The sequence below is a fragment of the Nerophis lumbriciformis genome, linkage group LG12, assembly GCF_033978685.3.
Source record: "Nerophis lumbriciformis linkage group LG12, RoL_Nlum_v2.1, whole genome shotgun sequence".
NCBI lineage: Eukaryota > Metazoa > Chordata > Actinopteri > Syngnathiformes > Syngnathidae > Nerophis > Nerophis lumbriciformis.
The window spans coordinates 19,010,646-19,025,240 of record NC_084559.2 but is presented as its reverse complement, the minus strand read 5'-3'; the positions used below and the strand labels follow the sequence as shown (position 1 = coordinate 19,025,240).

At 38.1% G+C, this 14,595-nt stretch overlaps 1 protein-coding gene across 1 annotated transcript in view; it reads right to left on the bottom strand.

The window, feature by feature from the left end:
- Positions 1-14,595, bottom strand: part of vps37ba (VPS37B subunit of ESCRT-I a) — a 53,540-nt gene that overhangs the window by 15,840 nt on the left and 23,105 nt on the right. The window contains exon 2 of the mRNA XM_061986011.1: positions 14,228-14,399. Coding sequence (XP_061841995.1) covers positions 14,228-14,399 — 172 coding nt within the window. The remainder of the gene's footprint in view (positions 1-14,227; positions 14,400-14,595) is intronic.

Here is a 14,595-nt window from a genome sequence, read left to right as displayed (position 1 = left end):
CCATAATAATTAGAGATGTCCGATAATGGCTTTTTTGCCGATATCCGATATTCTCCAATTCTTAATTACCGATTCCGATATCAACCGATACCGATATACACAGTCGTGGAATTAACACATTATTATGCCTAATTTTGTTGTGATGCCCCGCTGGATGCATTAAACAATATAACTTTACCATGAATTGATTAACGTGGACCCCGACTTGGTGGTAGCGGGGGGTGTATATTGTAGCGTCCCGGAAGAGTTAGTGCTGCAAGGTGTTCTGGGTATATGTTCTGTTGTGTTTATGTTGTGTTACGGTCCCGAAATGTGTTTGTCATTCTTGTTTGGTGTGGGTTCATAGTGTGGCGCATATTTGTAACAGTGTTACAGTTTTTTATACGCCCACCCTCAGTGTGACCTGTATGGCTGTTGATCAAGTATGCTTTGCATTCACTTATGCGTGTCTAAAAGCTATGTGACTGCGCCGGCACGCTGTTTGTATGGAGGAAAAGCGGACGTGACGACAGGTTGTAGAGGACGCTGAAGGCAGTGCCTTTAAGGCACACCCCCAATAATGTTGTCCAGGTGGAAATCGGGAGAAATTCGGGAGAATGGTTTCCCCGGGAGATTTTCGGTAGGGGCACTGAAATTCGGGAGTCTCCCAGGAAAATCGGGGGGTTGAAACCGATACTGATAATTTCCGATATTACATTTTAAAGCATTTATCGGCCGATAATATCAGTAGGCCGATATTATCGGACATCTCTAATAATGTCTTCGACTTCCATCCATCCATCCATTTTCTACCGCTTATCCCTTTTGAGGTCGCGGGGGGTGCTGGAGCCTTTCTCAGCTGCTTTCGGGCGGAAGGCGGTATACACCCTGGACAAGTCGCCACCTCATCACAGACCCAATGTCTTCGACTTGATTATTATTATTTCAAGTAATTTTGATCACATAAATTAAATGCCATGGCTTTATTACTCACACTAATGTGGTTTTTGGATTGTTTGGACTATTCTATATATCTTAGGAATTGACAGCAACTTTACCGGCATGAGTGTGCGTGTGCATCAGGGACGTCACTTTCGATGTCCAAGGAGCGGCCTTTGAGCCATTTTATATTTGATATATTTTATTAATGGGCTATACTAGTAGATATTACACATAAGGTTGTAAAATCCATCCATCCATCCATTTTCTACTGCTTGTCCCTTACGGGGTCGCGGGGGGTGTTGGAACCTATCTCAGCTTCATCCGGGTGGTAGGCGGGGTACACCCTGTACAAGTCGCCACCTCATCACCAGGCCAACACAGATAGACAGACAACATTCACACTCACATTCACACACTAGGTGTTAGAATAATTGTTTCTAAGTTATCACAAAAACTTTGTGTTACATTGAGTGCCCGGCGAGAAGCAAAAACATGTCTTTGAACCTACCAAGAAGAAGGCTTGTAAAACTCCACTGTGTAGGATGGATGTTCTGTTTCTTTCATGTATTGTAATCAACAGAAATATACTGTCATGACCCAAGAACTACAAAGCGGAGAGGAAGCAGGGCCTGACTCCCCTCAAGGCACCGCTTTTTTGAACTCTTTTACGAGCCTCTTTTTGAACTCTTTTACGAACCTCTTTTTTGAACTCTTTTACTACGACCTCTTTTTCGAACCAACCTTTTCTTTTGAACTGTTTTGTAATTAAAGGCGATGGCTGTTTGCGACCCCGTCCCTTTGGAAGCAGCTGTTGCCATGTGGTCAGGGAAGGTCCAAATAAAAGAAGGAGGCGTGCAATCTTTTGGCAGAGCGTGATGACACTGTGCAAGGGTACAGATGTACACGTTTCTCCTCAATGAGCCAAATTTGAATTCTTTGCTTCTTGTCCTGTTTAATAGATGTCATCAGTGTTTGAACCTGACACTAGGGCCAATTTAGTGTTACCAATCAAAAATGATCTTGTTAATTATGATTGAATAATTACAGTCATATTTAATGTGTTGTTCTTTAATCACGTTAATCAAATGCTTTATCTTGAACATTAACCATTGTAGAATAACATGCATCGCTCTATTGTTTGTATTCCGTCATGTGACTTCTTCTCTGAAGTGAAAAACTGTGGTGCTCAACCAAGCCAAGACGGTTGTTGCACAGCAAGCAGCGCACCAAATCTCTGAGTACGCATGGGGTCTAGACATACTTGCCAACCCTCCAGATTTTCCCGGGAGACTCCCGAATTTCAGTGCCCCTCCCGAAAATCCTCTAGGGCATCAATTCTCCCGAATTTCTCCCGATTACCACCCGGACAACAATATTGGGGGCGTGCCTTTAACGTCCTCTACAACCTGTCGCCACATCCGCTTTCCCTCCATTCAAACAGCGTGCCAGCCCAGTCACATAATATATGCAGTTTTTACACACACATAAGTGAACGCAATGCATACTTGGTCAACAGCCATACAGGTCACACTGAGGGTGGCCGTATAAACAACTTTACCACTGTTACAAATATGCGCCACACTGTGAACCCACACCAAACAAGAATGACTAACACATTTCGGGAGAACATCCGCACCGTAACACAACACAAACACAACAGAACAAATACCCAGAACCCCTTGCAGCACTAACTCTTCCGGGACGCTACAATATACACCCCCGCTACCACCAAATCCCGCCCCCCCAACCCCACCCACCTCAGCCCCCCCACAATCTCCCGAATTTGGAGGTCTCAAGGTTGGCAAGTATGGGTCTAGATCTTCCTGCAAAAGGCAGATACAAACAAAATAATCCAACAATGCAATGGAATAGATTCCAATACTTGATCATAAAAAGATTTGTCGAGTTATATCAAGGATTATCTGTCCGTGGAGTACCCAGACATATCGAACTATCTTGTGCTCCAGACGTCATTCTACACAAGACAGATCAAGGAAATTTGTGTCAAGACTCCCCCGGATAAATATGCATCGTTTTTGCTCGAGGAAAGTTGCATTTCATGATTCAACTTTGCGTCTTGCGACACGAAAACAAAATTGACCAGCACCCGACAGCTGACAACTGTGAATGCATATCCTTAGCAAACAATTACTGAATCATCACCATATTAGATTTCTGTCCTGTTGTCGTAGGTACTCTAACACAATTGTGCCATTTGTTTACAACTGAATGGAATGCTAACATGTAGGGATGAAAATCGAAAACCGGTTCTGAACAAAAACTGATTCCCAGTGTGTCAGTTCCACTTGCCATTTTGTCAAACGATTCGCTTATCGATTCTTCCGAGTGGGGATGATGTCATTACGCAACGTGCATACTAAGTAGGTAAGTTAAAGTTAAAGTACCCATGATTGTCTCACACTCACACTCGGTGTGGCGAAATTATTCTCTGCATTTGACCCATCGCCCTTGATCTGACATTAGATCTCAAGATAGCGATGCACGGTCAAAACGAACACGAACATTTTACAAGAAAAGATTGCAACAGCGCTACTTCTAATAAATATAAGGCTGTTGTTTGATCAAGAGGAGGACATACAAGCAATATGCTGAAACATTTGAACACACAACATGCAATAATTATTAATGAAAGTCACCTTTTTGAACCACTTCTCTCTAATCCCAGCAGCAGTAACGATAGCACGTCATCTGAATACAACAGTACAACATCTGTGTACTTTTATCCATGGTTTTGTTTTTAGTATTTACTAGTAATTGTATTTTTCTTAAAGCACATACCAGGAGGGGCAACCATAAATCATAATGTCAATTAAAGCTGCAAGCAGCGTTGGACGGGCCCGCGTATTTGGCAGGTGCTAGTCCTAAGTGTCCCAATACTTTTGTGTACTTGTAGTCTGAAGTGTCCCAATACTTTAGTGTACTTTTAGTCTGAAGTGTCCCAAGACTTTTGTCTAGTGTACCTACCTTGTCTGCATTGTGTGGGCACGTTAGTGCTTCCTGCTTTTAAGCAGCCATCTTTAAAAAACAGCACCGCAGGAGCATCAGCGCAGCGGGTCTTTGAAGGGTCATAAAATCAAAACCGGAGCAGGTATTACAAATCCCATCTATACTTTTAATCACAAGGGTTGTATCTCTCACCTGTGTTAATTTGAAGGCGAAACGACAAACGCGCTCAGAGGAGATAGATTTTGAAGGAACGTGACCGGTTTTTACAAAAATGTTGTTTTGAAGGGGGAATAGCAAACTTCCTGTTGATTTTTGGTGGGGGTTGTCAATTTATGAAATGTAGGTCTAAGTGAGACCTACATAGAGGTTTTTGTTTCATGTCTCTCCGACCTTCCCAGTGGGAGTTACAGGCAGTTTTGTCTTTTTTTTCTTCCGAGGAGCAGTTTTTTGTCGGTTTGATTAAAAAAATTCTGTAGAGCGCAAATTTTGAAGTTGGGGTTAGGTTTTTTTATTAGATCACAGTTTTTGCCAGTCCTGATGTGTGCGTTCAGTTTGGTGAGTTTTGAAGCATGTTAAGGGGGTCAAATTACAGCTGAAAGAGGCGAAAGTGACTGATTTTACTAAAATTTAGTGTTGAAGGGGGAATAGCAAACTTCCTGTAGATTTTTGCCCGAGAAAATAAATTAAAAAAATTTAAGTCTAAGTGAGACCTACATAGAGGTTTTTGTTTCATGTCTCTACGACATTCGTACGGGGAGTTAGAACAAGTTGACTTGGTAGGGGGCGCTAGAGCGCAATTTTGAGTTTTGGGGTTTGGTATTTTTACCAAAGAGTTTTGTTCGCGTTTTTTTATGTGTGCGTCAAATTTGGTGAGTTTTGAAGCATGTTAAGGGGGTGAAAGTAGTGCGCAAAGCTGCGGAAGAATAAAGAAAGAATAAAGAATAATAATAAAACCTTACAAATACAATAGGTCCTTATGTCCCATTGCATAAGGACTCCCTGTGGGAGTCCTTTTGCAATGGGCCACTGCGGGCCCTAATAAAGCTTTTTTTTATTCTATTCTAACCCAATCCGTATTTATGGCAGACTATAGGTAATATGGAAAATTGTAAATTGTTCTTTGAGTGCAACAAGAAAAGCCCAAAGTGTTTAATGCCTTTTAATTTTTTAACCATCTAAAATAGTTTTTTGAGTGTAATAGGAAACCTATGCTTAATGTATTGTAAGATATTCTGTTAAAATAAAGCCAATATTGACATTTTATGTAGTTCACTTAATTTTGAAAAGTATCGATATACATTTTGGTACCGGTACCAAATTACTGGTATCGGGACAACCCTAGCATGTATGTATGTAAGTATATATGCGCACACGCACGCACGTGTATATATTGATAGATGTGATTTTTTTATTTTTATTATAATGCTAAATACATTGAATCTGTTGTTGCTGCAATTATTATTTTACTTTTAGTTATTTATTCGTTAATAATTGATGTCTGTTACTCTTTTAAATTATATTTAAAGTTGAGTTTTGGTGGTAAAATAAATACTGAATAATTGTATTATTAATTATGATTTCAATATAAATAAAAAATAATCATAATTATTATGCTGGCCATAATCATCCAGCCCAGACTTAAAGCACTTATTAGTACATTGTTGTTACATTATTATAGTTTGGCTTGAAATACTGGGCAACATTGTCCAATTCGGTATTTTATGAATACATGTCAGGATTTGTGTACTTAATTTAGGGGCCTGAGCTTTAAGAGCCAATTTTAGGTTTTATTTTAGTACCGTATTTTTCGGACTATAAGTCGCTCCGGAGTATAAGTTGCACCGGCCGAAAATGCAAAATAAAGAAAGAAAAAAACATATATAAGTCGCACTGGAGTATAAGTCGCATTTTTGGGGGAAATGTATTTGATAAAAGCCAACACCAAGAATAGACATTTGAAAGGCAATTTAAAATAAATAAAGAATAGTGAACAACAGGCTGAATAAGTGTACATTATATGAGGCATAAATAACCAACTGAGAACGTGCCTGGTATGTTAACGTAACATATTATGGTAAGAGTCATTCAAATAACTATAACATATAGAACATGCTATACGTTTACCAAACAATCTGTCACTCCTAATCGCTAAATCCCATGAAATCTTAAACGTCTAGTCCAGGGGTCGGCAACCCAAAATGTTGAAAGAGCCATATTGGACCAAAAATACAAAAACAAATCTGTCTGGAGCCGCAAAAAATTAAAAGCCATATTACATACAGATAGTGTGTCATGAGATATAAATTGAATTAAGAGGACTTAAAGGAAACTAAATGACCTCAAATATAGCTACAAATGAGGCATAATGATGCAATATGTACATATAGCTAGCCTAAATAGCATGTTAGCATCGATTAGCTTGCAGTCATGCAGTGACCAAATATGTCTGATTAGCACTCCACACAAGTCAATAACGTCAACAAAACTCACCTTTCATGCACAACGTTAAAAGTTTGGTGGACAAAATGAGACAGAAAAAGAAGTGGCATAAAACACGTCCAAGAAAGTCGGAGAAAGTTATACATGTAAACAAACTACGGTGAGTTCAAGGACCGCCAAAATTAGTAGGACAAAACGGCGCTCGCCAAATACTCGAATCAGTGAAGCATGTTTAAAATAAACAGTGTGCTTTGTAAGAATTAGGGAGGCTTGTGTCATGTTTGTCCTCCTACAGAAACCATATTAAAACAAAAAAAATTGATTTTTTTCCCCTCATCTTTTTCCATTTTTCATACATTTTTTAAAAAGCTCCAGAGAGCCACTAGGGCGGCGCTAAAGAGCCAATGCGGCTCTAGAGCCGCGGGTTGCCGACCCCTGGTCTAGTCTCTTACGTGAATGAGCTAAATAATATTATTTGATATTTTACGGCAATGTGTTAATAATTTCACACATAAGTCGCTCCTGAGTATAAGTCGCACCCCCGGCCAAACTATGAAAAAAACTGCGACTTATAGTCCGAAAAATACGGTACTTAATTTAGGGGCCTGAGCTTTAAGAGCCAATTTTAGGTTTTATTTTAGTATACATTTCTGTAAGAACCCCAACTGATAAATGGTAATGGTGGATTAATGGGATATATTGTATTCCGGGGTGGTAAAAGGAACAACAATGTACACCCAACTGAAACTCGTGTCACAAAACCGTAATAAGATCCGAGTCGTGTGGCTATTTCTTCTGATGGTTTTCTGGCAGCCAAAAGGTAGCACTTGTTTTTTGATTCAGTTCTTGAGCATCAATGTCCTTCTCCAGCTGCTCAACAGAAAATCCATATCTAGGATGGCTAGAGCTGGGTCGTCAGAGGATGGGGGAGGTGCATAGAGTAACCTCATTTTGACAAAAGCCAGTCTTCCTGACAACAAACCACAAAGCTCGCTGCATTGATTCCGTTCTGAGAGAAAGAGTCTCCAAGGGACACACAACACTATAAAATGCTACCTAGTGGTGTAAATACTTATGGTATAACAATACTATGTCTGCATTTGTTCATATTACTTGACAAAAATGACTGATGTAAATAAATAGAATCTGCTAGGATTCAAACACAGCTGTATGTATCATAAAAGTGCAAAACAAAACAGCTGGCATCTTCTTGACTTGCAATAGAAAGAAATCAAGGTGAAACTTCTGTCAGCATAGAAGAGTAGTGAATGGCTATTTTGAGAAGGTCGCTTGGCAACCATTGCGTCAACACAGGCACAAGTATGTTCCCAATACGTTCACTAACTAGAAAGGTGTGACAGCAGCGAATGTTACATCACTATCAGCAACACCCGTTAAGCGAAGACTTGCAGCTTGCTTGATCAAAACTAAAGATAATTCTTGAATCTTTTTCAGGAACGTGACCATTTTTGGTAACACAGCTTATCTAGCCTCCAAACAGAAGTACCTGAACTGGAAATACGGGTCCTTGAGCATGGATTTCTGTATTTGTTCAGGGGAATAATATTACCACTGCCAACATGATTTCGAGTGCCTTCAAAATGCAATCTAAACTACACCATGACTATACTAGTCTACAAACATTATAAAAACAATACTAATAATACATTTTTATACATTCAATTACCAATACCTTAATGCATTAGCAAAATGTTTCTGACTTAAATAGCATATTAAGAACATTTGTATTTTTTTATTTATATGGTAAGGGACAAGCGGTAGAAAATGGACGGATGGAAATATACATACCGTATTTTTCAGACTATAAGTCGCATTTTTTTCATAGTTTGGCCAGGGGTGCGACTTATACTCAGGAGCGACTTATGTGTGAAATTATTAACACATTTCTGTAAAATATCAAATAATAATATTTAGCTCATTCACGTAAGAGACTAGACGTATAAGATTTCATGGGATTTAGCGATTAGGAGTGACAGATTGTTTGGTAAACATATAGCATGTTCTATATGTTATAGTTATTTGAATGACTCTTACCATAATATGTTACGTTAACATACCAGGCACGTTCTCAGTTGGTTATTTATGCCTCATATAACGTACACTTATTCAGCCTGTTGTTCCCAAATCTTTATTAATTTTAAATTACCTTTCAAATGTCTATTCTTGGTGTTGGCTTTTATCAAATGAATTTACCCAAAAAATGCGACTTATACTCCAGTGCGACTTATATATGTTTTTCCCTTCTTTATTATGCATTTTCGGCCGGTGCCACTTATACTCCAAAGTAACTTGTACTCCGAAAAATCTTTCATAGTTTGGCTGGGCTCCAGTGCGACTTATATGTTTTTTTCCTTCTTTATTATGCATTTTCGGCAGGTGCGACTTATACTCCGGTGCGACTTATACTCCGAGAAATATGGTACCCAAAAATTGTACTCAAGTAAGAGTACCGTTACTTTAGAATAATATGACTTAAGTAAAAGTAAAAAGTAGTCATCAAAATAATTACTTGAGTAAGAGTAAATAAGTATTCCGTGAAAAAACTACTACTCTGTGTAACTTCTGTTTTTTTTTGGTTGCTATTTTTTTAATGGGTCTCGGACTATAATATTAGTTGATGTTAGCGGGCGTGTGTAAAACAAAAAAAACATTTGTTGCAGCATGTTTTCTCTGGTTAGAAGTGGAATTCTTGTAGCCTGAAATGTGAACATTTCCACTGACACAGATGACAGCACATGATATAAATGTTCTTTCGACTAGTTTGAAAGTGATCATTGAAGATTTGTTCTGCCTTGTCTGACATTATGTCACTTTTTACAGTCAGTACGTTTCTATGCATTAAATGAGTCTGAATTGTTAAGTAATTCAGTTTTTTCTATATTCACAGCTACATGTGAAGTTCCAGTTTCCATGCTCTCTCTCAAATGTGACTGTTGGCCATACCCAGTGTGCATCTTGTACACTAGGGGTCGATTGTGGTCATTTCAGCTTGTTAGCTATGTGGAAATGTAAATACAGTAAAAAAAATAATAATTGTACATACTAATAAGCTAGCGCAAATAACTTTTAAGCTCCGGATTCAACAGATAACTACAGATTTCCATTGTTATTTATTGTTCTTGGTAACGTTTTAATGTGTTTAAATGACACGTGTGGTTATTCGGATCATTAGAAAAATACAAAAAGATTGCTATTTTAGTTACCGTATTTTTCGGACTATAAGTCGCATTTTTTTTTCATAGTTTGGCCGGGCTCCAGTGCGATTTATATATGTTTTTTCTTTCTTTATGATGCATTTTCGGCAGGTGCGACTTATACTCCGAAAAATACGGTAACTGTTTTAGGTTTCTGCTTACTAGTTGTCTCAAAGAGCCGGGATATGCTGGTGTCATGTCGCATAATTGAATTGTCTTCTTTTGGGAACATACTGACACTAAGTAGGTTTCTATTTTATCATACCACCGGCCAGTGTTAATTTTGACAGCGGTTTTTAATTTAGTTTTAGTCATAGTCTTTTGACAAAATTGTATCTTTAATCATATTTGAGTCATGTAAATTAAGTTAGTTTTAGTCTCGATTTAGTCGACTAAAATTACAGTACATTTTGTCAACTAAAATATTAAGTATAATAGGACAACGCATCTTTGAAGTTGTCTTAAAAGCACTTTAATCAATTATTTATTGCGTCTCAAAATACAAAATTCACAACAAGACCCGCAATACATGAATATTTCAATAAATACATTTCACACCAACCTTATGTGTGTTATTATTTTAACTAAAATTAAGCATTTTTTTCAAATGTTGCATAATATTTGACTAAAATGGTCAACTATCTCACTCACCTTATGTGTGTTATTATTTTATCTAAAATTAAGCATTTTTTTTTCCAAATGTTGCATAATATTTGACTAAAATGGTCAACTATCTCACTCACCTTATGTGTGTTATTATTTTAACTAAAATTAAGCATTTTTTTCAAATGTTGCATAATCTTCAATCATAATCAACGAGTTGTATTCTAGATTGGCGGGCAAGCTATGGCTACTACAAAAGTACTGGTAGAATAAGCAGTCTTTCTCCTTCTCTACTGTCTTTAATAGTGACATTCAGTACAGTATGAGTCATTTGGAAATATTAGTTTAGGCCTACTCACTGCTGCGTAGATGTCCTGATGATTAGCCTGCAGATGGCTCTTCAAGTTGGTTGTATTTTTTACCAGAGAAAACGAGCCACGGGGTTTACAACGAATCTTGTTCTTTACCGTTGCAAAAGTAAAATGTCTCCATAGGTCTTCTTTCTTCCAGGTGTAGAAGATTTATTGAAATGACGTGTGTAACATACAGTGGGGATCTAACGATATAAGAATTTCATATCATAGTTATTGTGACCAAAATTATCATGGTTGTCTATTTTAATTATGTTTCACTTCTAGCGGCCTTGTGTCTGTCCTACTCTGTTCAGCGGTACTTTTTGCGTTGAAAAAATCCGGAGGCACACCACCAGCAGAAATCATTAAAAAACACTGACAGTTGACAGTAAAAAGTCGTTAAACCATAACCAAGCATGCATCACTATAGCGCTTGTCTCAAAGTAGGTGTACTGTCACCACATGTCACATCACGCCTTGACTTGTTTTGAGTTTTTTGCTGTTTTCCTGTGTGTAGTGTTTTAGTTCTTGTCTCGCGCTCCTATTTCGGTGGCTTTTCCTGTTTTGTTGGTATTTTCCTGTAGCAGTTTCATGTCTTCCTTTGAGCGATATTTCCCGCATCTATTTGTTTTAGCAATCAACAATATTTCAGTTGTTTTTATCCTCCTTTGTGGGGACATTGTTGATTGTCATGTCATGTTCGGATGTACATTGTGGACATCGTCTTTGCTCCACAGTAAGTCTTTGCTGTCGTCCAGCATTCTGTTTTTGTTTACTTTGCAGCCAGTTCAGTTTTAGTTTTGTTCTGCATAGCCTTCCCTAAACTTCAATGCCTTTTCTTAGGGGCACTCACCTTTTGTGTATTTTTGGTTTAAGCATTAGACACCTTTTTACCTGCACGCTTCTTCCCGCTGTTTCCGACATGTACAAAGCAATTAGCTACCGGCTGCCAACTACTGATATGGAAGAGTATTACATGGTTACTCTGCTGATCTCTAGACAGCACCGACACTCAACAATAACACATCATTTGCAGACTATAATTACTGGTTTGCAAAAACTATTTTTAACCCAATTAGGTGAAATTACATGATCTCCCACGGCACACCAGACTGCATCTCGCGGCACACTAGTGGTTGAAAAACACTGGCTTAGACAGTAATGTGTTTATAGAAGTTTAGATTGGGGTATGTTGTTTTTAACAGGGTAAGACCTCATATGTCTCTTGTTTTCATGTTAGCATTTAAACTAGTGAGCTGGCACCAGAAAGTCCACCGTGAGTTTATTAAAAGTGCAGTTATCAGTGTTAGTTTCTTAGATAAATTTCATTTGAAATTTAAAAGGGTAATATTAATCATCTCATTATTACCCTTTGTCGTTACATTCCTACAATACAGTCTTGTTTCCCGGTGAAAAATCCAAACACGGTGTCCAAGCAGTTGTAGTTCTAATTGGATCCACGCCGTGAGTATCAGTTTGATTGGTGAAATGGAGTCCAATGTCATGATAAGCGAAACAGAGTCATGTGACAGTGCCTGGCGGAAGAAGTCTTGCTGACAAAATTAATTTGTTTTTGCAAGTCTTAATCAATAGATTATAAATAATTCTAATGTAAATCAAAGTAACAATCAGAATGAAACTCAATGTAACGGAGTAAAAGTAGTGTTTCTTCTTCACAAAAATACTCAAGTAAAAGTAATAAGTATGTTACATTCAAACTACTCCCAACAAGTACACATTTTTCAAAAGTTACTGAAGTAAATGTAACAGAGCAAATGTCGCGCTTTACTACCCACCTCTGGGTATTAGGTATTTTTTTTACATGAACATAGAAAGACAGTTTGCAGTGCACTCCAAATTATATATTTAGGAATGAAGGAAGTCTCGCTTGGCCCCTGAGTGACGGTGGTGGACAGCCGTCTGAAGGCAGAGCAGTCCTGGGCAAGGGCGATAAGGTCTGACATAAGCCCATAAATAAAACAACACCATGAACGGCTACCAAATGTTACTAATAGTGCTTCAGTGAAGAGATTTAACAAATTAAATGACTACATTTGTCTCAATTGGAACTTAAGTTTTGTAAAAACATAAATAAATAAATAAAAACAACGTAATGGCCGTCAATCACGACTGTCAGACTCACACAGACCATCACGCGTGCACATTCACAGAAATAATGGAGAATGAAAGGACTTAAAAACAGATGCTTTGGTAGCTGTGTTGCTATTGAACAGGTAAGCTGATATGCTTATCCAGACATTGCTTTTATAACATGGCATTGTCTTGCAGCTGCTCTATCTTGCATCATTGGACCAGGAAGAGATCAGGTTGGAGTGAATGTGGCTCTTTCAGAAGTGAGCACTCTTAGCAATCGTGTGGCAGATACCATTCTAAACCCATCAGGCTCTTCCATGTAACAATTTTCAGGGAAATTTAGGTAGGCACCAAATTGTGACTAATTCAATTAAGATAATAATACATTAAAAGAGAACGTTCATGCACTGTTTTAAGTTTGTGTTGTTTTTCATCTTAGAATACGTATGGATTCTGTTTAAATCTTTAAGCATACTGTTATGTGTGATGGGATGTGTGTCAGTATATATCCTATACTAGGGGTGTAACGGTACACAAAAATGTTGGTTTGGTACGTACCTCGGTTTTGAGGTCACGGTTCGGTTCATTTTTGGTACAGTAAGAAAACAACAAAATATACATTTTTTGGTTATTTATTTACCAAATTTGCAAAATGTTCCACCAAAAATATTTTTCTTGGTGGAATATTTGATGTGAAGTAATCGGAACCTTGGATAGGTCAATAATTCATAATAACATTGATTTTGATTCAATATTATGTTTTGAGCAATGACAGTTTGAAAGAAAAAAAAACAGCTTTGTTTTATTAGTCAACATTGCAACTTTTTCTAAATTACATTTAACCTTTAAGCTTTTTTATTTCACTTTTGTTAGGTTTTTGTTTATTTTAATAGTATTTTTAGAATGTGCCGTGGGCCTTTAAAACATTAGCTGTGGGCCGCAAATGGCCTCCGGGGCACACTTTTGACACCCCTGCTATAGATAGAAAAAAATTAAATCTGATAAATCTATGGATAAAAAACAGAGCTTGGCGACGCATGCGCGTTTATCATAACTCTCTCTCTCTCTCTCTCTGTCTCTGCCCCTCCCTCACCAATGCTGCTGCGTGCACAATTTGTTTTGTTTTTAACCCCTTCTTAACCCTGAACGTACATTGAAAATACACGCAACCCTAACTCAAAATGCCGGACATTTGAGGCATTTAAGAAACTTCGCCCGGACAGCCCCGCAAAAGAGGACATGTCCGGTGAAAAGAAGACGTATGGTCAGTCTATCGTAGCCCGGTCGTTGCTAGCATGCCGTGTGTTGTGCCTCGATGTGCATTGTTTACACAACGTGCGGTACGCTACTTAATATGTCCGTGTGGAAACTCGTTAGGTATACCTCCGAACCGTACCGAAACGGTTCAATACAAATATAAGTACCGTTACACCCCTATCCTATACTGTACATATATTATGTAAATATTACGTATATATGTTATATTTTATATTGCTTTTAGTCTATTTTATACCTGCATTTTCCTTTCCATTTTTCCCATCATTTGTAACTGAGCTACTGTGTGGAACACTTTCCCTTGTGGATCATTAAAGTCTAAGTCTAAGTTACATCAGGCATCATAAACTGCCTTTGTACCTAGGGTGGACTTGCGCAGCTGATAGGCTTCAAAGCTCTCCTGTAGACGACTGTATATCTTGGTCAGCTGCTCTTTCTTGAGCTCCAGTCGAGGTTGGAGGGCAAGGTTGTCTTCTGCCAGAGTTCTGTTGTTCACCTGTGTCGTTTCTTTGCTTTGCTGGACTTCCTGCATCTGTAACAGATAAAGAAATGTCAGCTATGCATTTGGCATAGCAACAAAGCAGTCAAGATTGTAATTTACAGTTCATAAAACAGACAAACCCACCAAGTCACGTGTTTTGCTGTCAACAATGGCAATTTTTTTTTTTAATACTACAGGATCCATCAGTCATGGTTGCATTTCAGTAAGTACTTACAGGTTACATATT